Genomic DNA, 26,690 nt, shown 5'->3' with positions numbered 1-26,690 from the left:
CCAAGTGAGGCTTTGAGAACAAAAAGCTGGGAAGTGTGGGATCAAACTGCATACTGCCTTATTTTCCAGTTGTCACGGTACCCCCCCTTCCTTGCTGGTGTCTACCGGCAACCGGCGGTGCACGTGGACTTTTGTTTGTTATTCCTGTTACCTTGTCAAGTCTTATGCTTGTCCACAGCTTCCTCAGGTGGTGTGTGTTGGAAACGAGTAGCCACACCACCTGAGGGTTATTATGTTGTCTGTATTTAAGCCTGTTTAGTTCGTATGACTGATGTTGGTCATTATTGTTTTTGGCGCGTTTGTTCGCTTTAGTGCACTTGTATGTTCGGTTTCGGTCATTCCATTAATTACTTCAGTTGGAAACTTGCATTTGCTCCTCTTTGTTTATTTTATTAGCCATGTCCTATGGCCGTGACACCAGTGCAGCTGAACAGCCTCCAAGCATTCACTGCACGACTCTACTCAGCCATGTTTCTCTTTAGGGACTCTGCTTTCCACTGACAGACACTCAACGAGGAATATTCTTGACAAACACTAGCAGTGTAGGGAAGGCCTACAATGAAAACATGTTCAAACAAAATTGTCTTGTCAGAAAAGGAGGAAGACCTTATTCTGGAATAAATAACATTTATTTAAACACTGGAACACCACATCGACCCCGTTTTCCGGAAGTCTATTAAGCACAGAGCCTGCTTTCATTCCCTCTGAGGTGACAACAGATTCACATCCATACACAACTAATCTAACATCATCCTGACGAGGGTTTCAGGGCAGCACTGCAACTACCTCAGTACACAGCATGCTTGAGACATTCCTTATATCAAATGCACATACAGGGTTCAAAAGTCTATCCTTTGCCATGTTGAGGTTGCTACTCTAATCAACAAAGACCTACTTTAACACATTATGAAGATTGTCGACCAATATTTCTTGTCTAGTATAAATAATTACTCCCTGCAGCTATGGGAATGTTTTTTTTCCCTTTTTTTTTTTTTTTTTTTTTACAAAAAGAACAAAGTAAATGTGTTGAGTATCAAGTCATCATGCAGATTATCTAGCAGTGCTGACACAGTATATGTGGATTAGAAGAATACAGGCCAATATACAAATGCCATAGTAAAACACAGAGCTTCTTTAAAATACCCTTTGGTACGTTTACATACACATATATAAAAAGTCAAACAGCAAAATCATTGTGAAAGAAAATGATTAACATTGTTGACTATTAAAATAAACAGATTCTATTTCATTTGATCATTGACATGGTACCACATTTGGTAAGTAAATCTAAAAATAGGTAACTGGTGCATTTGTCTTTATTTTTTATAAAACCCACCATATGCATGTTCTTAGTAAACACTTGAACAATGCTTTAGGTGACTAGAATTCTCAAGATCTACTGTGCAGTGTTGTACAAGGACCAAGTGACAGTACTGAACGATTAACTTGGCCCACAGGAGCCCGATAGATAGAGGCAAGAAATTGTCAGGACTTTAAGAGTGGGAGGATGGAGGCAAACTGAGGGTGTGTAGCGTTTAGTTTCTCCCCACATTACGTTGGCTCACTTTGTCCACTCGGGTGCAAAATGAACAAGGGGAGAGAGCAGCTGGAGGTGTGGGCTGTGACGATGGCAGCGCAGTGATTCACAATGCGAGTCACCCTTCTCTTTCATAAGTGCTAAAGGAAGACCCATTTCGTTCCTCAGAACACAGAGACATACATATTATCGCCTCCTTCCTGTGAGTGAGGGACACGGACTATTCACTAAATAATTCAGCACTGAAGAGTGAAGCAAATCTATACAATTGAGAGCCAGAGACACTAATCCAGTAAATTGGTGACAAAGTCATGATGAAATTATATAACTTGAGGAAAGAAGAAATCCTTTCTATTGCATGTAAGAGGATATACCATAGGTATATGATATTTCATGATATTTTAAGACTACATCATTAGCTACAGAGAATGTTCTAAGCACTTATGGTCATTAAAAGCTTCTCACAACACAGTTTTCTCAAGAGTGCACAACTAGGATTACAATGTTAGTTTCGTCTGTTTTCAAGAGCCAGCTTGCAAAAGTTCTCTTTATTCCAGTTTTCTAACTTGTCTTATTACATTTTCTAAGTAGGGCAGCACCAATTTCATGAAATATTTGCATTACAAAAAATAAGGGCATTGGCTAACAATCACTAAAAAATTACTTTTATAAATGTATTTTAGATGTTTACAGTGTTTAAAGACTTGGCACTAGCTGAACTTCACAGTGTGTCACATACAACAAAATATTTGTATGATATGCTACAGTATATTTCCTCATTATCACAAGGGCCAACAGCCTCCAAACAGTTCTGAGTTTGTGCTTTTGTGTTACAGTCGCTACATCAAATATCTCATGCATGATAAACAGTAGGAATCATCAAAAAATAATGAGGTCTATCCAGAGGGCAAAACAGAACAACAAAACAGACATGTGGATAAATACAGTGAATACCTCAGTGTAATAAACATGTTCTGATCAATCTTCACCCCCTTTTTCTTTGTAATAAACAGTGAAAAGGCCTTATTGGCTTGCTACTCTTTAAAAGCTAGGGTGGTGGAAGTGCCCTTGTAGAAAATGTTTCTGGTATTGTCAGGACTGTTTCCTCTTTCAGGAATCAGGATCATATTGCTCTTCCTGCAAAGGGTGGAATTGCGGCTCTGGGGGCCATTCTCGCTGCTCTCCAGCGGGGTAACGCGGATAGTGGAGATGGCCTGATGAGGGTGGTGGTCTTGCACTGTGTTGGATAGGGTGGAGACAGCAGAGATGGTAGGGAGAGTTGGCACTGTGGCAGAGACTGGAGCGGTGGAGTTTCTCCTTTGTCTGTCTGTGGATCCATAGCCATCCTGAACCACCTCTGAGCTCTCGGAGTCTCGGTTTAGGTCGTTGAGCTCGATGGACTGCCTGAAGGTGCTCTGAGACTTCCAGGTCCAGGAGCCGCTGCCATCAGTGGAGTGAGCATGCACGAGTGGCCGGCTGTTCTCAGGGTGCGCCTCCACCCTCACAATGGCCCCCATGGAGCCCTGGCTGGCAGCAGCTAGCCCAGGCTCCTCTGTCAGGCTCTTGTAGCGGTGCAGGGGAGCAGTGGAGCTGGTGTGGCTGCTGCTTTCTGAGCTGGGTGAGCCTGTTGGCAGCAGACCCTGCTGCTTAGACATAGCAATGACCTGCATGACACGTGGCTGCCCATTCCCGTTAGTCCTGACGGGGGGCACCCCACCCTTCTCCATGCTCTTCAGCCAGTTGTCCTGCATGGTGCTGCCTGGTGAGGTGCTGACACACTCCTGGCCTTCCTCTGGAATGTGCACCAGCTGGGAAGAGCCTGGCCTGGACTGAATGGGTATCCTAGTGCCTCCTGCAATGCCGCTGGGGTTGCTGGGTAGTGTAGAACTCCCGGTGGTCAGTTTGAGGCCCTGGCGTTCCCCGCTGATGCCCACGGCAGAGGGCTCGGAGCTGGAGCGTGTCTCCAGGCTTCCAGGCACTGGCTGGCCTGCTCCTCTCTCCATGGCCTGCAGAGACAGCTTGCGGCTCTCAGTCTTGCTCTTCCACTGTGACAGCAGTTGCTTGGAGCGACTGGAGTCCACGGAAGAGTGAACGGTGGCGCAGCGCCGGGCGTCATCGTCCATGGCAGCCGAGTGGATCCGGGGAAGAGTGTGGCTGAAGGTCACCAGGTTCTCCCTGGCTATGGGGCTGATCGCCTCCATGTCAGCGCTGGACCTTTTCAGGTTGCTGAGGGAGGTGCTCTGGCGGGCCGCGGCACTGCGGTGCAGGATGCTCTCTGAGCGGGAGAAGGAGAGCCCATCACTGCTGCTGCAGCTTTTGGCAGGCAGGTGGTGGCCCCTACGCTGCCCCAGCTCGGCCAGGGGCTGCAGCGGGTCCCGGGCTTGAGGCTCGCAGCCGCCACGCTTTTCACCACTGGGCTGGAAATTCCCCACTGCATTCAGAGCCTGCATTGAGCCGAGATATCAGGATCATTCAAAGAGAGATCAGACTCATTCAAAACCACACACAGTACCAAGTGCACATGAGGTGTCTTAGCACTCCTGATTAGACTGGGAAGGAACTCACTAAGTAAACAGCAATGCTTCCTCCAAGGAGGAATCCCAGGTAGACATCTATGGCATGGTTCTTGTGCTGGATGATGCGGGTCAGGCCGCATATGATGGCGCTGATGATGAAGGAGAAGATCAACAGAGGCTTCAGTAGTTTTGATGAGTCTGTCAGAGTGCTGTTGAAATACATCTATAGAAACAATTGCACTTGCATTAAAATCTCAGTTACACTAGCATGGAAAAATAAGACTAGTGTTTGACTCCATTCCACTGACAGTGGCGACTTTCGATACAAAATTCATTTTTGTCCAATACTGTTTAAACAGTGTCTGAGAAAATAAGCATTAACTCTAATCAAGATGACAAAAAACTAATATGTGTGGTTCTAAGCATAGCTCAGTTTATTATTGGTTAACAGATGGACTGGCTTAAGTTAATTGCAACAAGATGGTACCGGATTTGTGACAAAACGGTAACATCTGTTCACTCTAATTTGAATCCAGTGTTTTATATTGATTGAGGATTGAGCAGATCTCAGCCTTATGCAGCTTCTGGGACTGGTCCAAGGTATGTGAGTCAGCGTACTATTCATAGTCACTTCATTAATAAGGCAGATTTATTGCTTGTATTCGCAGCATGAACACACGCCTGCTACTCCAGGGTACCAGGGCAAGGCCAGGCATTGAGAGGAGAGCCTACTGCACCTTGGCTGATCTTGCATTTTTTGTGGTTTACGCTGACTTTTTGCTTACAAGAGAGAACAGCCTAACTGAGCAACAGTGAAATGCATCAACAACAAGGCAGAATTTTGAAATATTCTCTTTATCATTGCAGCATGCAATATTCAAGTACGGTGGATTAGACTTCATATGAAAAAGCTTTGTGTGAGGAGGTAGAATGGTGTGAAGGAGACAATATACTCTGCGTAGGAATAACATGCTACTCACAGAGATGTAGACAGCAGCGAAGGACGCCAACGTGGCATGCTGGGAAGGGAAGGATTTTCTGAAAATGAAAGCATCAAATCACACTGGGTGCCATTATACTGACTTTATCAATAATAATTTAAAAATTCCTTTTTTTCCAAAAGTGCCGGGACAGCAACATAACTGCCTGTACTATTGTAGTCTTTAAACCAATGATCAACCACAAAAACATCAAATGCCAAAAGTTAGCTTTCATTTTATTTTAACAAGTAAATGAGAATAGGTTCTCTGGCACATCAGATAGCAAATGAATTTCAAGTAAATCTAAACTATTTCTGCAAGTGTTCCAAGGTGAATAATCTCACAAAAGGTGGTGCACTGCATATGTCTATGACTTGTGCCATTTTGGGTGTTTCCCAGTGCTGGCCTGAATTTAACGGTCCGTTTCCTTGTTCTGGCTGAAGGATAAATAAAGCTGCTCGTTTTTGCACTCATTGATAGGGACACCAAAGGAACCCTGAACTAACTCCATATTCAAGCACTCTGTAGAAAGGTGGCCTGAATTTCTGCAGTCTAATCCTGCCGTGCAAGGAAACAGTGTATTTTTAGGCTCTCCATACTGAGGGATACAGGGAGATGCAAAATGATCCACTCAGTAATATTTATAAAATGTCTGTCCAGTTGAACTGGTCCAGTGTAAATCCCACATGTGCTCTGCATTCTGTGCTGAGTGTGGCTATATTTCCAATTATTTCATTATTCACTGTCCACTCATAACATTGCCACATCCCCTGAAACCTACCTCATTAAAGTGAACATCAAAAACCTCTCAATCTACAGCCCCCATTCTTTGACTCCACAAGAGCTTCCATATCTGCGGGCTGTTGAGCTCCTTGGTTTAAAACAACACTGGGAATCATGTATTCAAACATGAGGTAAAATACAGGTCATTTGCATGCCAGGTTATGCATGCTTTTAAAGTTTCTGCATGACATGCTGATGCTCTGTGTGGACTTCAATTCCCCAGCATCTGTTAGGGTTGGGGATGCACACTCAGTTCTGCATAACATAAATAAATCAATCAATCAGTCTAGCCTGGGCTGGAAGCTTCCTTTACACCCTTTTTCCTCACCCTGAACTATGCCCCCTCAGCACTTTGCTTAACTGCTTATTTACTTTGAAATTTATAGTTTGTCATCACAACCATACAAATTTACTGCTGACAGTCCCTGGGTTTTTATACTCGCTAGTTTTATGCCGGTTCTACCTGCCAGCATTGATGATGGCAGTGTCAGGCCCAGAGCAGATGTCCTCCAGGATGAAGGAGCTCTCGTCACACGAGGTGTTCAAGTAGGTGTAATTGGGTTTGCAGACAGTGAGGAAGTAGGGTGCTGGATAACCCGTTGACAGCTGGATGATGTCAGTTATTAATGCAGTGGCACAGAGGCCAAACACATGAACCCCTTTGAAAACACATTTTGAGTACAGTTCAATAAATGTCAGAGACTATACATTCACTAAATCCAATTAAAAGAAATCACTGCTCTCAGGAGTGCCAGTGGAAGCTGGGCTGGTAGTTTAAGTGACCTACCCACAAACCTGACAGCACGACGGATGTAGGAGTTGAAGTTGCAGCCGGCTGCATTAATGTCGGCCTCGGCTCCAGGGCCGCTCTGAGTTCTGGACACACAGCAGAAGAGAATGCCCTCTCCTATCATTATCTGTAGACAGAGGAGCCTCAGGGTCAGAGGTTTTTTCATTCTACAGCAGGGACTAAAGGCAAGCTGACATCCTGTATTAAAGGTCTTTTATTAGAGAGTTAATTTCACTTTGTGGATGTGAGTCAAAGATAACTAAAAGTATCTGATAAATGGTGCCATACTTTGAATATGCAGTAATAATTCTGCAGGAGTTAAAATTTTTTCTCTTGATTTGCTCTTGATTTAGTTGTAGTCAGGTGCAGTGATGAGGGTGTCTGACACCAGTCTGTATAGCACATCACTGCATATCTTTTATTCCAGTCTGGCCATGAAACACTGTGGAACATCTCAACAGACAAGAAAACTGTCTCCATCACATAAAAATGCAGGCACCCAGATCACTGGTGCAGTATTTACAAAAAAATGGTAATCAGAAAAATGATCACTTCTTTCATCACATACTCCATGCAGGGTTGACTGGAAATGCCATTTTCATGAGCCATTTTTAACCGGCGCTAACTTCTTACCAATGAGGATGAAAACCATGGAGCAAATCTGCAGCTCTGCACCTGTGCATCCCACCTGTGTATGGTTCAATCTGTCCCTGTCTTCCCATGTGGCCTGTTCTGGCATCACCACAGGCATGGAAGTGGAAGACTACACAGTGTAATGATTTTGTGCTGCCCTGGTCAGCATATCAGCAAAATAACTGCAAATTTTGTCAGCATACATCCATCCCAAAAGCCTGCTTAGAAAATCCTCATTTGGTTTTGTTTCTAAGTGCAGTATGATACTCAACCTTTACAGTCAGGCAAAGCTATTCTAAACATTTTCTGCATATATCACATACATACCCACATACATACAACTGCTGCTTCCATTCCTGTGTAGACTAGACTGCTTTGGTTGCTCGGTGAGGAGTTTAAATCCCGGTGGGACTGTGCGTTTGATGTGTACAGTGCTCCACACGCTGCCCTGGCAGGCAAGGTGCTAAGGATACAGACTGAACGTTGGCTTGATGATGTGTCACGCAGTGAGCTGAATCGGAGCCCAGAGAGCATGCGGATCACAGCACACAGCTCCATCTGACTGACTCCAGCACTCCAATTACCAGCACACAGCCTCTCTTCTACACCGTGACAATTGGCAAAACCACAGGAGTGCCCACAGCCTGCAGTCACTTCCTCCCTAATGCTAAATCTGGCTTGTTAGGTAAACAGACCCCAGTCAAAGATGAGCTAAGGAAAAGGAAAGAAGTGATCTTATAACCCAGGATTCATGGCCAAATGTGTATTTCTACATAGGTATTAGTATTAAGGCAGTGCATATCAAATTAAAGAACATGCTGTAACAAGTAAGTGCTGTAACATAACACTCAGCTTAACTGAAATAAGTTGAAAAGAACACATTTACTTATTACTTACTTTTTTAATGACAAATCATATTTTGTAACATATGAAAACAGCAGATGTATTTATTTTTAATCTGTACTTGAGAATTACATGAAAAACCCTGAAACCTTCTGCAAACTTCTAACTGCAGTCAGGTGTTGAGACTGTGCGCATATATGCTGCCATTTTTGGCTAGGCTCTAAACTGCAGTTCTTTCTGGGTTACAGAAAGGCCAACTGTGGCCAGCAAATGAAGAGTAGGGTCTTTTCATACTTTAGACTACAAACCCATTTAGCCATTGTGTCATTTATCTAAAAATGTACCAATATGCCTCGAGAACTCAATGCCAAATCAAGTGTGCAATAATCAACACATTTGCACCTGACTGACACAAACTCTTACCACAATAAATCTCCAATAACAGCCTAGTGTGACACAGCCCACCAGAAAGCACACTGCCTGGTTTGAGCCCTGGCCACCCTCTTGCTCTTCCTCAGCTGTATACAGATGAGGGAAAGCAGGTTCACCTGTGCTTCCATGACCCTCAAAAGGACAGCCAACCAGCTGGCATTGACTTCCCAGCACCAGGGAAGGGTTGGTCCAAAGTCTTTCTGATTTTCAGAATGGTTGGAAATATGGGACAACCCCATTCTGTCAGCATCTCATAGGAGGTCTACTTTGCAAGTTTTAACTGAATGCACCTGTGCCATATTACCTGTTGTTTTCATATAGCTGTTTATTTCAGTTCATCATTGCGAGGTATTTCCTATTCTTATAAATGCATACCAAGCGGTTTCTCCGTTTTGTGTCTCCTTTGGTTTCAACCTTGTTAGTATCTTGGATTACACCTCTTTGGATCTGCCCATCTGTTTGGTGGTCATCTCTTAACCTACTCGGTTCTGGACTTAGCCCGTTATTGTTTTTGCTCTGGAAACACCTCTTTTGTATTTTTTGCTCTGCTCTGGTACTGACCTCTGATTGTTTATCATTTATGTCTCTGGATTAATGGATCATGATAAAAATACAGTGGAATGCAGCAGATCTGTGGTGATTTAACCAGCAATTATTTATTTTTCTTTGTGTGTTTTGAGTATAAACTAGTGAAACCCCGTAATGAGTTAATATGACAAATCCACCTATAAAGTGGGTTAAGTATGACAAACCTACCTATAAAGTATAAATAGACTGCAACCAACCATGAATGTTTTATTTAAAAGGAATAATCTGAAACAATACAAACAATTTTACTTTTAATGCAAGCATAACAAAGCAGTGTCCTGATTTTAAAATCCTACATGAACAATGCTTTGGGAAACAGTTCCCACTCAGCTGACCTAACAAACAAGCAAGCAAGAGTACATTTTATGACTTTTCAGCATGCTAAGAGTAGAAGAAGCCCTAATGAGGAATACTGTCTGTGTATGAATGTGTGTGTATATATATGTGTGTGTGTGTATGTGTATATGTATGTATGTATGTGTATATATATGTGTGTGTGTGTGTGTGTGTGTGTGTGTGTGTGTGTGTGTGTGTGTGTGTGTGTGTGTGTGTGTGTGTGTGTGTGTGTGTGTGTTACTAACCGTGATGGCAGGTGCAGCAAAAGAGAGGCTGAGGAGCATGAGGAAGGGAATAACCTCGTGCATGGGCTCAACATATGGCAAACTCAGACTGCGGTCATGGCAACTGAACCCCCAGCGCACTGGCTTGAAAATGTCTGTCCACTCTAGAAAGTAAAGGCTCACCACAGATGACACCAGGATTGGAAGCTGGAAGAAAACAAAACAATATAATGAGAGAAAATTACATCAACAGAGCATCTCTAGTGCATTTCATTTTAGGGAGAATGTGACTTCTGCAAGGGTAAATCCTACTAATTTTTAGATCTCATATGTGAAGTCTGTGTAAGCTACAATACTGATTTTCTATTTTGCCAAGACAGAGAATTTAACATGGCTATTCACAAGAACGATGTAATACATAACCACTGACCAATGAAAATCAATAAATCAAACCAACCAAATCAATCAAAGAAATGCCCAACTGGGACCGAAGTCTTGTTTACATCTGGGCCTTGCAACCCAAATCAAGTAAGACACAGTAAAAGCTAAACCACATAAGATAATGTACTATAGCAAATAACAAAGAAACACACATATACCCCTGTATCAACCATAAAACAGAAAATTAAAACAAGAACACTCCTTGTTGAAATTTAAATGGGCTTAAAGTAACCAGATAAGAAAGAAATGCTACTGAAATTAACCAAACAAAAATGACCAATAAAACAAAATGCTTTCTTTCTTCAGTGATGCTATAAATGACTTGCCTGTAACACTGCTTTATCAGGCTATGAAAGGATGCACCACTGCACTGATCTCTTATTGTTATGTCTTGGTTCCCATACAAAGAACACCAATTATCTTTAAGTGCTTTGAGAAGCCCGTTCTGTTAGGCACTCTTTCCTCAGAAGATGTTGCACAGTGCAAACATTCTCATTACTAGGGTTGATGTTTAGGTAATGAATTTCCTGATCAGAGTACATTTCACTTTACAAGGTCCCGACTTCAATCAATAACAACTCCATCTCAACTCAGTTTTGGAATCCAACAATAATTAGAACCGCAACATGGCTTAATTTTTTCCCCCCTTTCTTTCCAATTTGAAAATTTAGGTTCAAAGACACTGGTTTCAGTGTGCTGCCACCTGCCAACAGACATTCCACAGTAGGCAGACGAAACACTGTACAAGGTCCATTCCTAGCCAGGAACAACATCTGTGAAGGGATAAGGGCAGCACCTGAATCCATTGTGAAAGTCATGTAAGAGGACATAAGGTATCTGATAAGGCAAAATGCACTAGGACTGCAAACTGATTTAGTTAAGGTCCTAATGTGTGCTGGGGGATGAAATTACTGACTGGGCAGCTTTTAGAAGCATCTCATGCGTTATGAACCCATACTCACTACAATACATGGAAAAAGAGGGACTTAAGGATGTCGCTTGTAGCTGGAGAGAATACTTGTGCAGCTTAACCGACACAAGTATGCTGTTTATGAGTGGCACTTCCGCATGGGGTCCAAGTTCAGAAATTGGATTCTTCATACAGCATGATTCAATATTCAAGGATGTGCTGAAACCCCCCACTACCTGCTGACCTAAAGGACACATCTTGATGTCAGACCAATCTGACATCTTGTTAAGCTAAGAAAGGCTTAGAAATCCACCACTGAACTCAAACCCACAGCTGGATACAGCATACCCAAAGTGCTAGAATGATAATACTAGAATGAGAAAGTAGAAACCTAATGACAACATAATCTATTAAGGCTCTGCATTTCATTTGTCAAAAGAAGGCAGAAGACACTTCTAAGACACTTTTATTCATGTTTTGCCATTATGAAAAGTTCAAAACCTCAGAGGACAGTGACTAAAGACTGAGGTATGTGTGAAATGATTATTTATGGAAGGGTTGTTCAGAATGCTGTCCCTGAAACTGAATACAGATCTACAGCGGAAAGGAAGAGGGGCTGCCGGATGCCTTATCACTCAGTATCCAAAGAAGTTGCAGATCTCTGTCCCATATGTTCATCCAAAATATTACCTTAAGCATCTCTCTCTCTCTCCCTCCCTCCCTCCCTCTCTCTGCACACACTTCTACTGAGGAGAAATCATAGGTCACTGGACACACCTTGAGTACAGTAAAACTCAGCAAGCAGCAAGCAGTCACAGCTGCTCATTTTAACACAGTGCATATTAAACAGAAGTGAACCCAAAGATCTTCTCGTTCTGCAGCATAACTTACCCCCAGATCTCACTCATTTACTGCATAATATACCCCAAGCCTCAACCCTTTAGTTAATTAATGTCAAAGACCATCACAATCACCATACACCAAGGCATATCATATAACACTGGAGTGTAAGTGATACCTCCTTCACTCCTGGAACACAATTAGGGTGTTAGGGTGGAGCACAATTAGGGTGTACCTCAAAGATGCGGCTATAGTGCCACGTAGTGTCTCAGATTCAAAGAGAGGCAGGCACTGTAAGAGTTAAGCATGGCTGCAATTTCAGATACACATCAGCCAATCTTAAAAGATAGATTAGAATTCCCCTCATGCCTGAAAATGGCCTTCTATGCTTATTCAAGTGTATCATACCTCAAATTGTGAAAAAAATGGGAGGAGGAGGTGGTACTGAAGTTTAAATAATACATTAAAACAAAGAGAGGCTGCTTAGGTTTGGGTTAGCCACTTTAAATACTCAAGGTAGCTGTATAGTTACATCAAGCATGGAACACTTCCCACTGGTGATAAAGGCTTACTAACCAATTCTTTTTAAATTCTTAGACAGTAAGAATTTAACTAATTGTCCCAAAGACAGCAGTGTACAGAGATGTGACCGAGGAGTCAGAGTAGTCACATAAATAGGGGCTTCCACCTCCTGAGTCACCAAGTACAGGAGAGGTGGAGGTGCATAGCATGACCTGAACCAAGGTATACCACCACACAAACACACTCCCACCCACATGTATGAGTACTGGCTCAAGCCTCTGTCTTTCTTGCATTATAATTTCCTATGTGTCCATTCTGTTCTTTGCTGTAATGTAATTCTACATTAGGTCAAATTGGTGGATGAAGTCTCTCTCCTAAAACACACAGACTAAAACACCCATTAAGAATATGTAAAGAAAAAAAAAAAAAAAGTTAACTACACAAACTCAGGGCATAATGACTGTGAGAGGTAAACATGAAAGAGCCAGGGTTCCCCATAAAAGTACAGACATGTTTTAATTAAAAATGAACAAGTTCATTGTTTTTTCTCCTTCTGATCTGGAAGCCTTTAAGAAAGTGTGTCAATGATTCCAAATTTGACTTGTATGAAAAAAAATACTCACATGAAAAATGGTGTTATGGCATGTTTGTTTATGAGTAACTTTTGTTTGCAAACTGTCTCCACAAGTGTCATGCAAAGCCAATACTGATATGGTGACTCATTTTATTTTCTGTATTTTAAAAGAGCCAAACTCTGCAGGGAGCCGTACTGCATTTCATTTTAAATCAAACAAAATGGCATCACGGCAGGTATCTTTATCGCAGGATTTCGAGCGAGATATTTACATTTATCAACAAAACTCCCCATTAGGTCCAAAAAGATAACAATTTAAAGCGTACTTAATCACCTATGTCAGCATACGCGGAGTGCATTTTCTCAGCTGGGGTTTTGGTAAAGCTTTGCCTGTTTTAATTGCCAGTTTCTACGGTAGCACATCGTAGTGGTCAAAGCAGACTGTCACGACAGACATCCAAAACATTCAGTGAAGGAAAAGCCAATCAAAACACAAAGTAATCCATAACCTACCTCAACGAAATAGAAGCATGGTAACAAAGTAATGCTATCCTTAGTCGTCCTTGCACCAAATCTTTCTCTCGAAGACATGGTTATACCTCTTCTTTCCCCCCAGCCAACAAGAAACCCGGATAACTTGTAGCCTTTTTAGTTGACCGCGACCACCTTCAACCGACAATTCAAGGCGACTGTCACAGCTGCTGTTTGCTCCATACGTATCGCCAAGGCTGCAGGGACTAACTACATGGGCTATTACAATATCTTACTAAATGGCCACAATTAAATATCCACCTTTTACGACTCATACGCGCATCGGTGTATAACGCTCATATTCTAATTCGCAACAGCCAGCGAGCACAACAAAACCGCCAAATTACACGAGAGAATGATGGCTTTGGAAGTGCTGAAGCGCATGCGCAACATTAACTACGCTTTGCATTCCTCTGATCTCATATGCTTACTGGAGCGGAAAGGCGCTAACTATTTATTTTAGGTTATTTATTTTACATTTTGCTTTACTACTTTCTACTATAACATTAATATTGTACAATTACATACTATAAATTACATAATATAAAAAACGTTTTCATGGATTGTTAAGGTAAATATTCATGCATTCCTTGCATGCTTTCTTTGCATGCTTTCTTCTAATATAAAGCCCTACTTTTTCATGAAGAATTTTGCAAAGAATTTTTGGAAAGTGACGCTGTCCAAATTTCAATTCTAACTATTACAAAGAAATCCTGCTGTTGTAAACTAGTTTCAGCTATACCTTTATGGTAATGGATTTTAGATACTTAAAGCATGCTTCCTTTGTATTCCTTGAGGTTTGAAGAAACTATTAAACATAACACTAATAATTATATAAACACAGCACTGATAGCTATATTTCAAAATTGCTGGCATCTCCTTATAAAACGTGGTATAATTATGTGATTTTCAGTAAGATACATTTTAAAACAAAGTTTTTGTTTGTGGAATTGTGAAATATGGATAGACTATCAAGCTGGAACTGTATTTCCTACGTTACTACTGTCATTACTATGAGTTAAAACACACTGGTGATTGTACCTGTGTAATCAGTAAGGACTATGTGAAATGGGTCAGGGTGCTCAGATCACACAACTAGCCTGTTCTGAGGTTTGAGAGAGCAAAAATAAAGGTGTAGCAGAGGGCAGTGCTATCAGAACTAACTAACGGATTGTAGATGGATTGTGTCTGGCAACGTTTCTTTGTAAACTTGCCCAAAGTCCTGAACTATTTTTGGACCCGAAGTGGCACCATTTTATTATGAATATGAAAAACTTTATCTCACTGGGAAAAGTTTAGTAAAGAATATGCAAAATAACATAATATGGAAACGATGAGGTCATACTGACATAACGTAGGCTAGATTTAATCAAGTCATGGATCAAGTTTATTTAACCAGCAAAACATCTAACAGCAAACTATATCATATCTTAAACAATTCAATCTCTTTCTGTGTTATATGGGAACTCCTTGACGGTTTTTGTTTGAAAGCTACTCTGTTGTCGGGTTATGTTACTCACTGAAACCACAAGAACGTGGAAAACCTGAGCGTTGTGGTGTGGATGTCTTGTGAACAGATAGCCTACGTGCTATCAGATGGAGGGAGAGGACCAGGTTATGTGGAACGTTGGAAGAACCGACCATTTGTACAGAATGTAAGGGCGACTCAAAGAGCGCATGCGCAGTAGCGTATGCAGTAAAGTAAATGAATAACATTGCCCGGTATGTTATAAAGTGTTTACAAATGTGTGGCAGCAGAGACGAAGCTGTTTCTAAACGTTGGCATAATTCTAAATCAAACAGGAGACAGTCAAAAAGTAGAGTGAGAAAGAAAAAACGTAGTTTGTTCAATCTCCAGGTACCTCTGATACTGCACTGCTAAAACTCGAACTTGATACGGTAGGACTTTCTAATACATCTTGTCATATAACTCACATAGCCTCCGGTTATTATTTAGCACGTGATGTCTGTCCCGTGGTTACAGTAAAAAGAGCAGTGCACCATCGAGTCTTTGCTCCTGTATGGCTATTTGCCTACTCAAAAGCTAGTCATCGAATGTCTCCATAACACCTGTAAAAGCTCGGGCAGTAGGTTACAAAGTAAGATCAGTTTTATTTAACTTATTCAAGTGCTGGTGTGGAGTATTTGTAATTCACTCTGATGGGTTCAGGGAGAGATTGATAGGGAAGAAAAAACAAGGATAAGAGGTGGTGTGGTTCATGGGAGTCATACAGAACTCCATTATGTATTGTTTACTGCAGGAACAATAAAATGAAGCATACACATACAATAAACTAACATGGATACGTGTATTTTATTAGACCTTATGAGAAACTGATAGGAAATAAATAGGAAATATATCGTTGTTTTTTTTGGTATGTTGAGACTGTACTTGAATGTACACTGCACACTGAAACAGTTTCTTTTATATCCTGAGGCATTGAATGTTGATGAAGCCCAACAGTAGACAAAAAAATAAAAATAAAAAAAAGAAACAGGAGGAAAAGCTGGAGCTGTGCTTCTCAGTCTTGATCATGGAGAAGCCTTGGCATGCACACTGAGGAGTTCTCGCTCCCTCTAGCTTATTAGCCTTCACCAGGCTAAAATGAAAATGTTAGTGTGTGTCAATGAGGAGAACTCTAATATTTGCTGGAAAGAGGGACATCAGGAACAGGGCTATGAAGCACTGTGCTACAGAAGGTAAAACGTGGAGATTTGCCTGCTCACTGAAGAACAATCATGTTTTTATACAAAGTTCACATCCGCTGTGATTGAGTCTGGTTTTATTTGTTTGTTGTTTTTGGGTGAGGTCACTCAACTCCATTGCACACAGGACAATGGCTGAGATTATTAGAAGATGGTAGAACGAGTATGGTGGTAGAGGGAGTATGATGGTAGAGGGATTATGATGGTAGAGGGAGTATGGTGGTAGAAAGAGTATGATGATAGAGGGAGTATGATGGTAGAGGGAGTCTAGTGGTAGAGGGAGTATGATGGTAGAGGGAGTATAGTGGTAGAGGGAGTATGATGGTAGAGGGATTATGATGGTAGAGGGAGTATGGTGGTAGAAAGAGTATGATGATAGAGGGAGTATAGTGGTAGAGGGAGTATGATGGTAGAGGGAGTATAGTGGTAGAGGGAGTATGATGGTAGAGGGAGTATGATGGTAGAGGGAGTATGGTGGTAGAAAGAGTATGGTGGTAGAGGGAGTATGGTGGTAGAGGGAGTATGGTGGTAGAGGGAGTATGATGTATAAGGAGTATAGTGGTAGAAAGAGTATGGTGGTAGAGGGAGTATGATGGTAGAGGGAGTATGGTGGTAGAGGGAGTATAGTGGTAGAGGGAGTATGATGGTAGAGGGAGTATAGTGGTAGAGGGAGTATGATGGTAGAGGGAGTATGATGGTAGAGGGAGTATGGTGGTAGAAAGAGTATGGTGGTAGAGGGAGTATGATGGTAGAGGGAGTATGGTGGTAGAGGGAGTATGATGTATAAGGAGTATAGTGGTAGAAAGAGTATGGTGGTAGAGGGAGTATGATGGTAGAGGGAGTATGGTGGTAGAGGGAGTATGGTGGTAGAAAGAGTATGATGGTAGAGGGAGTATGGTGGTAGAAAGAGTATGATGGTAGAGAGAGTATGATGGCAGAGGGAGTATGGTGGTAGAGGGAGTATGATGGTTCAAGTTCAAGTTTGGTTTATTCGTCACATACATAGTCATACACAGTATAACTCACAGTGAAATCGTAGAGGGAGTATGATGGTAGAGGGAGTATAGTGGTAGAAAGAGTATGGGTCTTAAGCCTATAAGCACTAATGCTTTTGATTATTCTGTCCTTAGTTGTGTTGTTACTTTTGCCAGTGTGGTGATTTTGAACTATTGTGGGGTAATTAATCTTTAGGAAAATGTAATAATTCATGTACATTTTTTTAATCACATAAATATGTTTGTTTTTTTTTGTAAAAATAACAGCATAACACATTTTAAATACAATACAAAGACAATTTATTAAAGTTATGTTGAATTCACTTTAGTTTTTTTGAAAATGAGGCCATCTGCTGGGGTTTAAGCAGATGCATTTCCTTACGCGTCTTCATTGTGAATTACTGCTGGAATTTAGCTGTGTATTAATAAAGAGAAAGCTATAGTATTTTGGTTTTATGAATAGTAATAAATAATATAAGCAAAGCAATACAGATATACAGAGGATGACAGTGTGGAAAGGTGACTAAAAGTTAGAAAAGTCAGGAAATTTGGGTAACTGGCTCCATCTTGTGGATAATCTTGGTAACATATCTTTCAATTAAAAATGTTAAACTTGTCTTTTTTTCAGGCCTACAAGAGAAAATGCCTTCTGAAAATCATCAGGGCAAATTCTCCTTTTTTGTGGAGGTAGGTTACAATGATACAGCACTATGGCTAGTTCATCTCTTATTTAGCAGATATCGATTATCTCTTGTAAGCAGCACGACTGGTCTTCAATCTTTCGAAGTTCACATGTCATTCTACTGCTGTGTAGTCTGCTCCCTTCACTGGCTGCGTAGTCTGCTCCCTTCACTGGCTGCGTAGTCTGCTCCCTTCACTGGCTGTGTAGTCTGCTCCCTTCACTGGCTGCGTAGTCTGCTCCCTTCACTGGCTGCGTAGTCTGCTCCCTTCACTGGCTGCGTAGTCTGCTCCCTTCACTGGCTCTGTAGTTTGCTCCCTTCACTGGCTGTGTAGTCTGCTCCCTTCACTGGCTGCGTAGTCTGCTCCCTTCACTGGCTGCGTAGTCTGCTCCCTTCACTGGCTGCGTAGTCTGCTCCCTTCACTGGCTTCCAGTAGCTGCCCACATCAGATTTAAAAACTTGATGCCTTCCTACATAGCCCAAAACGGACTAGGCTCCATGGTGGAACGAATTTCCACTTGCAGTCTTTCAACACAAACTGAAGACCCATCTATTTGTGGAATTTGTAAATAACCACTGATCCTGCATCTATGTTGACTAACTAAAACTCTAGTACTTATTGTAGGGCATTGTTTATTGCACTGATTGTTGTCTGCTATAGAGCTTATGTATTTTGCAAGTCTAGACATTATGATTGGTCCCTGTATTTCAAGAGTATTCTAGTTCATTGGTATCTTGGACTCTAACCTACTGTACTGGCTTGGATACTAAACGCCATAAATGTAAATATATTTTTGTCTGAGGAGAGCCCTCAGCAAATTAAATATATCTAAAGTGTTAATGTGGTCTGTTGATAGGAAAGGCATTTTACTTTCATAGTTTTAAGATAATAGATAAATAAAAATGTGAAAATGTCATTTTTAGCAGGTTAATTTGGCAGGTTATGGCAAACATTATTAAAGATGTTTGATTTTCACCTGAAAGGTGCAAAGGCAGTTTCATCAGTAGGTTATTATCACTAAAGAGCAACACAACATTGCAATAGGCCTCACCTAGGCCTAGGTAAGGAAGATTGTGACTCTGGAATGAGTGTTAAGCAATAATTTCTCCACGCCTTCCATGTAAATCCTCAAATAATGGTACATATTATTGTGTGACCCTTGGCTAGTCTCTTGAGCAGTGTAGAGTTCCAAAGAAACAAACAGTTAGTGGTCAAATTGTGGCTGCTTTGGTCACAATCACAGCAAAACGTTTATTGTGCCAAAAGGAACAGTCTTGAAACTCAGGCAGAGTCGGAGAGTAGTCACAGAGTGGAGCTCACTAGCAGGAACAGACGTCTACACCAGGCTACTTTACTGAAGTGCAAAAAAAGGTCCCAAAAATACTATTAGAATTGTACTGGGGCTGCAGTGCTGACTCAAACATTTCCTATTAGCCATAGTTCAAGATTTAATACAGCATTTTACCAAGTTTTAAAACTCTAAGGTGGTCCTGGTCCTAACACAATTTGGCAATATAAGATGCTTTGTTTCTACTTAGCTATGTGATATCAGTTTCTTACTTATATTAAATGCTCCACACTTTTCTCATAATCATTAAATTTGGGTTCTAGATTTTGGTCATAGCAGAGCAAAAATATGCTGTGTGCCATATTAGCATGCGCATTTGTGATACATCATACATCATATCTGTTTATAAATAATAATGCTTACCTGTAAAGCCCTGGATCCTACAATAACACTTTTCCTGGGTTAATTTAACAAATTTGGCTCTGTGTGAAGGTTATCCACAGATGAGATAAATGTCCCTATGGTGTTAGTGTGGACTGTTCTCTGGTAGAGAGAGACCCGTAAACCAGTGCAGCGGTACAGGGCAGCTGGAAAATGGACTCAGGCTCATCCAGTATCTCCCAAAGCCAAAATGAAGAACCTGTCTTCTTAAGTCTACCATTCAAACCTCCGAATTCAGCAATAACCTGTGTACCTGGGATAACTATATATATTCCATTGGCTTATGTGTGCAGACAACAGAGATATTGAACATTGTTCTGTCTGTGCTTGGCCTTGATTTTAACACCACACCACAGTATTTGTTCAATCAGTGTAATGTATATACTAACCTTCAAATATATAGTATTACTATATATATAAGCCCCTGACATCTGTTTGAAACTGAAAAACACTCCAGGTTTTGCAAAATATTAAAGCTGAAGTTAAAAAGTAAGGGATCTGGTCTTCACCATGTCAAATCAATTTATAAAGAGTTTGTAAGGAGCTATCATCATCCAATCTCCCAAACTCCAAAAACAGAAGTTTAAATCACTGTAGGGAAGGAGTGTGTGCAAGCGGGGCCATGGGACTCTATTCATTGGGCTTTTGTTTTCAGCCTATAATGAAATGCTTGGTCATCTCTCTGTCTTGGCCCAGTCTCATTAATCTGAGGAGTGGAGGCTGGCGAAGACATGCTGGAATGGGGCGGCTGTTTGTCATGCCACAGCAATCAGTGCAACACTACCCTGTAAATATCTTCATTTAGATGAGATGCCTGGTTTGGCTCTGTAGGAGGATGACGAGCTTTGAACCTACTGCTTTTGAGCAAATATAATTTCAAAAAGTAACTGCTTGGTGAATGTGATACAATTTATGATTCATTTCACTGTCATTTAAGATGGCTGTGCAAATTAGGTATTTTCTTTATGAAAGTCATAGTGATCAAGAACATTAGATGGTGCCTACAGAGTGGTCATGAAAATTGTATTTATGATGCATGATTTTTTATATTACCAAGTAACGTATGCGTAGTAATAATGTGCCATCAAATAGATGAAGAGCATTTAAAAGCATTGTTTTGCCTTGAATTTAGTTCCAAGTGTCCTTGATAGCCCTTCCTTTTCCTCATAAGCTTTCCTGATAGTTCCTTTTCTGAGGGACCACCAGATGGCACCTCATTTTCACATAGAATTTGTCATATTCAGAATTTCAGTGTTAAACTAGCAGAGAGCATCTTTGAAGCTTTTCTCAGTAAAACTGGTTATTGTTAGCAAGAGGTGAGTGATGTGGTGTAAAGTAAGGGGATGAGCTCACAAAATTGTGTATGAATTACCACAACTTGAATTCTGTATGAATAAACATGTAAGAAAAGTTACCAATGTGAAAATCCAAATTAGACCTTAGTAGCCATTTGCAAATATTTATATAAACTCGGTTGTGAAACTTCTTACAAGTTTGCATTTGTGAGATAATACTGTCTAAGGTATATCACTTGATCTTGACAATACCAAGATGCACCACATATACCAAAAACATCGCGAAAGCAGTGTGTATAGGACTACTTAAAAGATGTATTTGCACTTCATGAATAGATCTGAGCCCTTGTTCTCTTGTTCACTCACTGCCTGTGGATGGATCCACAAAGTTATGATCTAATGCAGCTGTAAAACTTGGGTCAGTGTGATGCAACATGATATAAAAGAAGTAACACAGACCTAACTACTGTATTGCAGTATTTCTCATAGGAACGCACCAATACCACACATATTGCACAGCCAGTACCTGCTCCAAAGATTGAACTCATTCCTCTAGCATTTTCTTTGTAGTCATGGACACTTGTGTACTGTACATGTCTATTAATGATTTCTATTTTTGGCTATACATAATGAGTCTGCTCCTACTGTATAAAGTCAACACATTCTTATTTCACAAAGTAATGTGCACTGCCTGGCCAAAAAAAGTCACCACCTGGATTTAACTAAGCAAATAGGTAAGAGCCTCCCATTGGATAATTACTGCATGGGTAATTATGTTTTAGCTGGCAACAAGTTATTTGTTAAACAACCATGTCGAAAGACATCCTGTGGTCGTGGAAAAGATGTTAATCTGTTTCAAAGGGTCAAATTATTTGCATACGTCAAGCAGAGAAAACATCTAAGGAGATTGCTGAAACTACTAAAATCAGGAACTGTCCAACACATTATTAAAAAGTGGAAGGACAGTGGGGAAACATCAACTCTGGACAGAAATAAATGTTGTGACATTGCAGAAGCTTGTGTAAACTATGCCACAGCAAATGCATGCCATAATTAAAGCTAAAGGCGGTGCAATGAAATATTAGAGTGTTTGACCTTTCTTTTGGCCAGGCAGTGTAGAATAAAAACATATTTATACCATTAATGATAATATTACCATAAAGCTAACATTGATTACATACTGATATATTCTATATGTTATATGATCGTTATATCATGCAACTTTCTCAATAACTGGTCTCTTTCAGTGGATACACCTGTTTCTAAATTCAGTTTATCCTAAGGTGTGCCATGGTGTCAGTTGAAATCATACAATACTTGCTGGTACTTATAAATAATGCACATTATTATTAACATTATCAGTCCAATCAATTACACTCTGAGTAGTCACTTAAATATAAACCTACCAGCACTCAATTTAATAGATACACTTATATTACAGGTACACTTTTTAAGTTGACAATTACATCTTGTTGCAGACACAATTCATCAGCTAACTTCTGCCCTGGGTAGTGGACCACACTCTGCAGAGCATGATAATGGCATGATTGTGGATATTGAACTCTAATAAGTTCATCAGGTACAGCAGTGTGGCTGGGTTTTGTTACACATGATATTACACATCACCACTGGGTTTTTAATGGCCCAGCACCCAAAAATACCTAGCCAACAGCAGGCCTGCAGTCAGAAACTGACCATTGACGAGGGGCTAGAGGATAGCAAACACTAATCATAGCTGGTGATAGATGGGCTATAGAACCTACATGGTAGAAGTTGGTGATAAAGTGTCTGTTGAGTGAACATAGCCCACTACTTCAGTCAGTTTGAATGCCTAAAGCACAGGAGGTGAAGCAGCTCAGGGCCCAGGGGACCTTCAGCATGTCAGTGTGCCTGATAACATATCATTTGTTTGCTTTTGCCACATTTTCCATACATAAAAACATAAACACTCACCTGATAGTGGTTTCTGCAGCTCTATTATATGACATTATAGCCTCTGGTATTCATGTTTATCATCCTTTGTTGTGAGCCCAAATGAAGTTAGGGCTTACACCAGTTCATTTGTGGTTACATTTATGAATTGATTTTAGATTACAGTGGCTCATTTATGGCTTTCTGGTACAAACAGAATTTCAAATGCAGTGGAAGACATGCTTGCACATGCCCATGCACTTCTCTGCTGTGCTATCATAAACATCAGTTAAATCTCTAAAGACTTATTTCAAATTTGATTAATTATTCATGAGAAGCAGGGAAAACTCCCTTGACTGGAATCTTTTGATCCTCAGGTTACTGAGGTGACATTTCTACACATGGCACTTGCCTTGGTACCCCGGCTCTAGTTAAATGGACAGGATTAATATTTTCAACCCATACCTTATTTAGAAATAGGTATTTTTCTTCAATTATAACAGTGTTGCATGACCTCACTGAAAGCTTTACCACTGAACAACATATTGCTCTTTTGCACCTGTTTACATTTCTAAATGTAGCAAGATGAAGAAACATTGTGTGACATTTTGGAGTGAAGGACCGAGGTGCGAGTGAGAGTAAAAAAAAAAATTAATGGAAAAACAACAAAGGAAATCATGGGAGTGAACTCAGGGCAAAAATGTAACAGAAAGAAGTAACTAAGCAAAAGGTGAACAAAGGCGAATGAGAGACTGAATAGTATTGGAGTTCACAGGCTTGTGAAACATGTTCTCATACTGGAGAAGGTCAATGTGAAGCACTGATGAAATGGTCCTGTGGCCTTAAATAAGGAAGATGGAATGAGGTGCAGATGTGCATGATTATTAATAAATAGGTGATTGTGAACATGGAAGTGGTTGTGTGTCGTGATTGATGGAGGGACTGGTGATTGACGGGCTGGAGGTGTCTGATTGGCTGGAGGAGGGTGAATGGGGATATGTACGTGATAGGCTGTGTGTGTTTGGTTGGGTGTGGGCTGGAGCATGAGAGTACCCCTCCCACCGGTTTCCCTCACTGAGGACTGGGAGCGAGGGCAACCAAGACGTCGAGGAGAAGGCCTAGAAGGATGCACACAATGGAAAGATGCTACTAAATCCGGGTCAAGGATCTGGGCGGCCAACACCCAACTATGCTCTTCAGGTCTGTATGCCTTCCAGTCCAGTAAATACTGAAGCCATCCCCTGCGTCTGGACTGGAGTCCAGAAGAGCCCTCATTGCATACACCAGTTTGCCTCCCATGTCGACAGGAGAAGGAAGAGCAGAGTCAGTGTCTATTTCATTTAGCAGAACTACAAAGAGTTTTAGGGCAGAGACGTGAAAGGCAGTGGACACCCACAGGTAGGTTGATCCCGTACATGACTTCATTAATCTGTCCCTTGATGGTGTATGGGCCAGTGTACCTGGGACTAAGCTTACAACTGGGGCCTGCCCTGCCATCCTAGGTGGCCACTCATCTCCTGGTTGATGTGATGTGATGGCGCATTCTAGGCAATGAGGTCCTAAGCATATAGAGCAGGTTGATACCCCAGTACACAGTCAAAAGTAGTGAGTCCTGTGAAGGCATGACAGAGGGAGATCTAGGAATATTCGGCCCATGGCAGCTGTTGGCATACTCATGGCTGTGCAGTCTCAGGAACTTGCTCAGCCCTTGGGTTACTCTTTCCATTTGGCAGTTGGCAGTTTAGTTTCTTCATGAACTCCCTCCACACTCTGGAAGTGAACTAACTGCCTCTGTCCGACATGACGTCTGGCGGAAAGACACATTGATAAAGCAGTGTAGCAGCTTCACAAGCTGTTGGGAGAGCTGGGAGGGGAATGAAATGCACCAATTAGAAAAAAAAAACAATCGATAATGGATAGAATGGTGGTATTACCTTCTGATTCCAAGATATCTGTAATGAAGTCTATGGCAACGTGCCTCCAGGCCTTTTCTGGTATAGGCAGTGGCAGCAGTTTTGGTGCGGGCAGGGTACATGGCACCTTGCTTCTTGCGCAGATGGGACATGACTTCACATACTTGACCATATGTGGCTGCATGGATTGCCACAAGTAGCGTGCAGCTAATAGTTGTCCTGTGTGGGTGGAGCCCAGAGGACCTGTTCCTAGGGAGGTGTGAGCTCAAGTGATGAGTGAGGAGCAGCACTGCTCTAGAAGATACAACCTGCTGGGAGGACAGCCAGGATGTGGTTAGTCTGTGATATTACATGGTTGAGGTCCCATTTGATGGCTCTCAGGAAGCAAGACGAAGGCAAGACAGGCTCCTGCCTGGTAGGGATTGCCTTGCGGTCAAACTGATGTGAGAGAGCATTCTTGGACATTCTTGGACCTGGGTTGGTAAGTGATGAAGAACATTGACCAGTGGGCCTATGTAGAGTTAAGGCGCCTGAAGGTATGGGTAGTCTGAAGGTATGGGTTTTTGTGGTCTGTTATCACCACAGATGGATGTTGCGCTGCCTCCAGCCAATGCCTCCATTCCTCAAACACCAGTTTGATTGCCAGGATGCTGCGATTCTTCTCGTTTTCTCGATGGGTGACAACCTCCGGAGAAGAATGCAACAGGCTTTAATTTAGGGTTGGTTCCAGAGAAAGGAAAGCTCTGCTCCCACTTCTGCATCCACGTCTACAACAAATGGCTTGGAGGGATCAGGATGCTGCTGGACAGAGGCAGTGGTGAATGCCTCCTTCAACACAGTGAATGCCTCTTCTGCAGCTGGGGTCCACCAATGTAAGTGTACCCAAAAACTCCCATAAGACATCATTAATGAACGCCTGAAACACAGAAGGTAGTGTGGTTATGTTGTAGACAGTAGGTTAGGCAGTAGGTGGACCACTGGATAATCTGCTCGTTGATCCAGGAGATGAGGGGATTGTGTGTGTGTAACCATGGGAGACTTAAAGTGATATGATGTGTAGGTGCACACCATATATGACTAGTTAAACCTCACTTTGCTGAGGAAGGGCAGTGAGGACAGCAGCCAGCTACATGGGCTCAGCTTTGGGCAGGTGGTCTGCCACTGGTGATGTACACTTTTGTGGAGAAGAACAGTGTTTTTCTTGTAGAAGGCGATCCAGGGAGATGGCTTGCTCTATCGCCCTATTGAGTTTTTGCCTGTACCCTGCAAGTTAGTTCCGCTTGGATGTCACTTCTGATACCGTCCACGAACATGTCCACCAGTGCCTCCTCATTCCATCTGCAGGCTGCAGCCAGAGTGTACAACTGGAGAGAGTACTCTGCTGCAGAGTGGGAACCTTGCTTTAGACGTAGCAGGGCTGCTTTAGATGTGGCAGGTCTCTACTGCATGCCCTACCCCGTTTAGGGTGATGAAAAACCACCCTCAGTTGTTGGATGAACTCAGGGTATGTGTACCACAGAGGAGAGTCACTGGTAACAATAGGAGCACCCCAAGCCTTAGACCTTCCCATGAGCAAGCTGATAAACGCTGTCTTGGCGTGGTCAGGCATTTGCGACTGATTGGCGAAATATAATTCACATTAAACTATAAATGCTGTGTATTGCTCCAGATTACCATTGTAAACCTCTGGATATGGTAGAAGCAGTTCCCACTAGCAAGAGCAGAAGCATCATTACCAGTTGCACTAGAGAGAGCCTCCATGCAGCTAACCGGCCTGTCAACGCTGGCATGAAGTTGCCCAATTCCTGTCCCTGGTCATTGAGCATTTGCTGTTGCCTCCCAACAGCCCCTTGGAGGCTAACAGCTTCAGCCAGAGAGATTTCATTTGCTGCACTTCTAGAGTCCGGCTTTCTGAGACATTTTGGAGTAAAGGACAGAGGCACGAGTGAGAGTAAAAATATTATTTGAATGGAAAAAATT

The 26,690-nt window shown here is 41.8% G+C and overlaps 2 protein-coding genes across 4 annotated transcripts in view; one reads left to right on the top strand and one right to left on the bottom strand.

Annotated features, from left to right (window-relative positions):
- Window positions 1-591: 591 nt before the first annotated feature.
- plppr4b (phospholipid phosphatase related 4b) lies at window positions 592-13,833 on the bottom strand. Of its 2 annotated transcripts, none has more exons than XM_035531236.2 (7): window positions 13,463-13,833; window positions 9,684-9,869; window positions 6,604-6,692; window positions 6,280-6,475; window positions 5,034-5,091; window positions 4,103-4,276; window positions 592-3,981 (listed from the first exon to the last, which is right to left on the bottom strand). In XM_035531236.2, the coding sequence occupies exons 2-7, from the start codon at window positions 9,755-9,757 to the stop codon at window positions 2,572-2,574; spliced, it is 2,001 nt and encodes a 666-aa protein (XP_035387129.1). In that variant the 5' UTR covers window positions 9,758-9,869; window positions 13,463-13,833; the 3' UTR covers window positions 592-2,571. The 2 variants fall into 2 exon arrangements, with proteins under 2 accessions (XP_035387129.1, XP_026872093.2); XM_027016292.3 differs by having other exon boundaries at window positions 593-3,981; window positions 6,604-6,733.
- A 1,372-nt stretch (window positions 13,834-15,205) lies between these two features.
- Window positions 15,206-26,690, top strand: part of plppr5b (phospholipid phosphatase related 5b) — a 46,578-nt gene continuing 35,093 nt past the window's right edge. Inside the window, exons 1-2 of one of the 2 annotated variants that reach the window (XM_081696579.1) lie at window positions 15,206-15,379; window positions 17,810-17,868. In XM_081696579.1, the coding sequence (XP_081552705.1) occupies window positions 17,824-17,868 (45 nt within the window). In that variant the 5' untranslated portion in view covers window positions 15,206-15,379; window positions 17,810-17,823. Of the gene's footprint in view, window positions 15,380-15,533; window positions 15,580-17,809; window positions 17,869-26,690 lie in introns of those variants that run through there. The other variant, XM_081696580.1, reaches the window with a different exon arrangement.

The sequence above is a fragment of the Electrophorus electricus genome, chromosome 14 (genome assembly GCF_041902795.1).
Source record: "Electrophorus electricus isolate QZ-2024a chromosome 14, ASM4190279v1, whole genome shotgun sequence".
NCBI classification, from domain to species: domain Eukaryota; kingdom Metazoa; phylum Chordata; class Actinopteri; order Gymnotiformes; family Gymnotidae; genus Electrophorus; species Electrophorus electricus.
The sequence above is the reverse complement of the archived record's forward strand: the minus strand, read 5'-3'. Positions and strand labels throughout refer to the sequence as shown.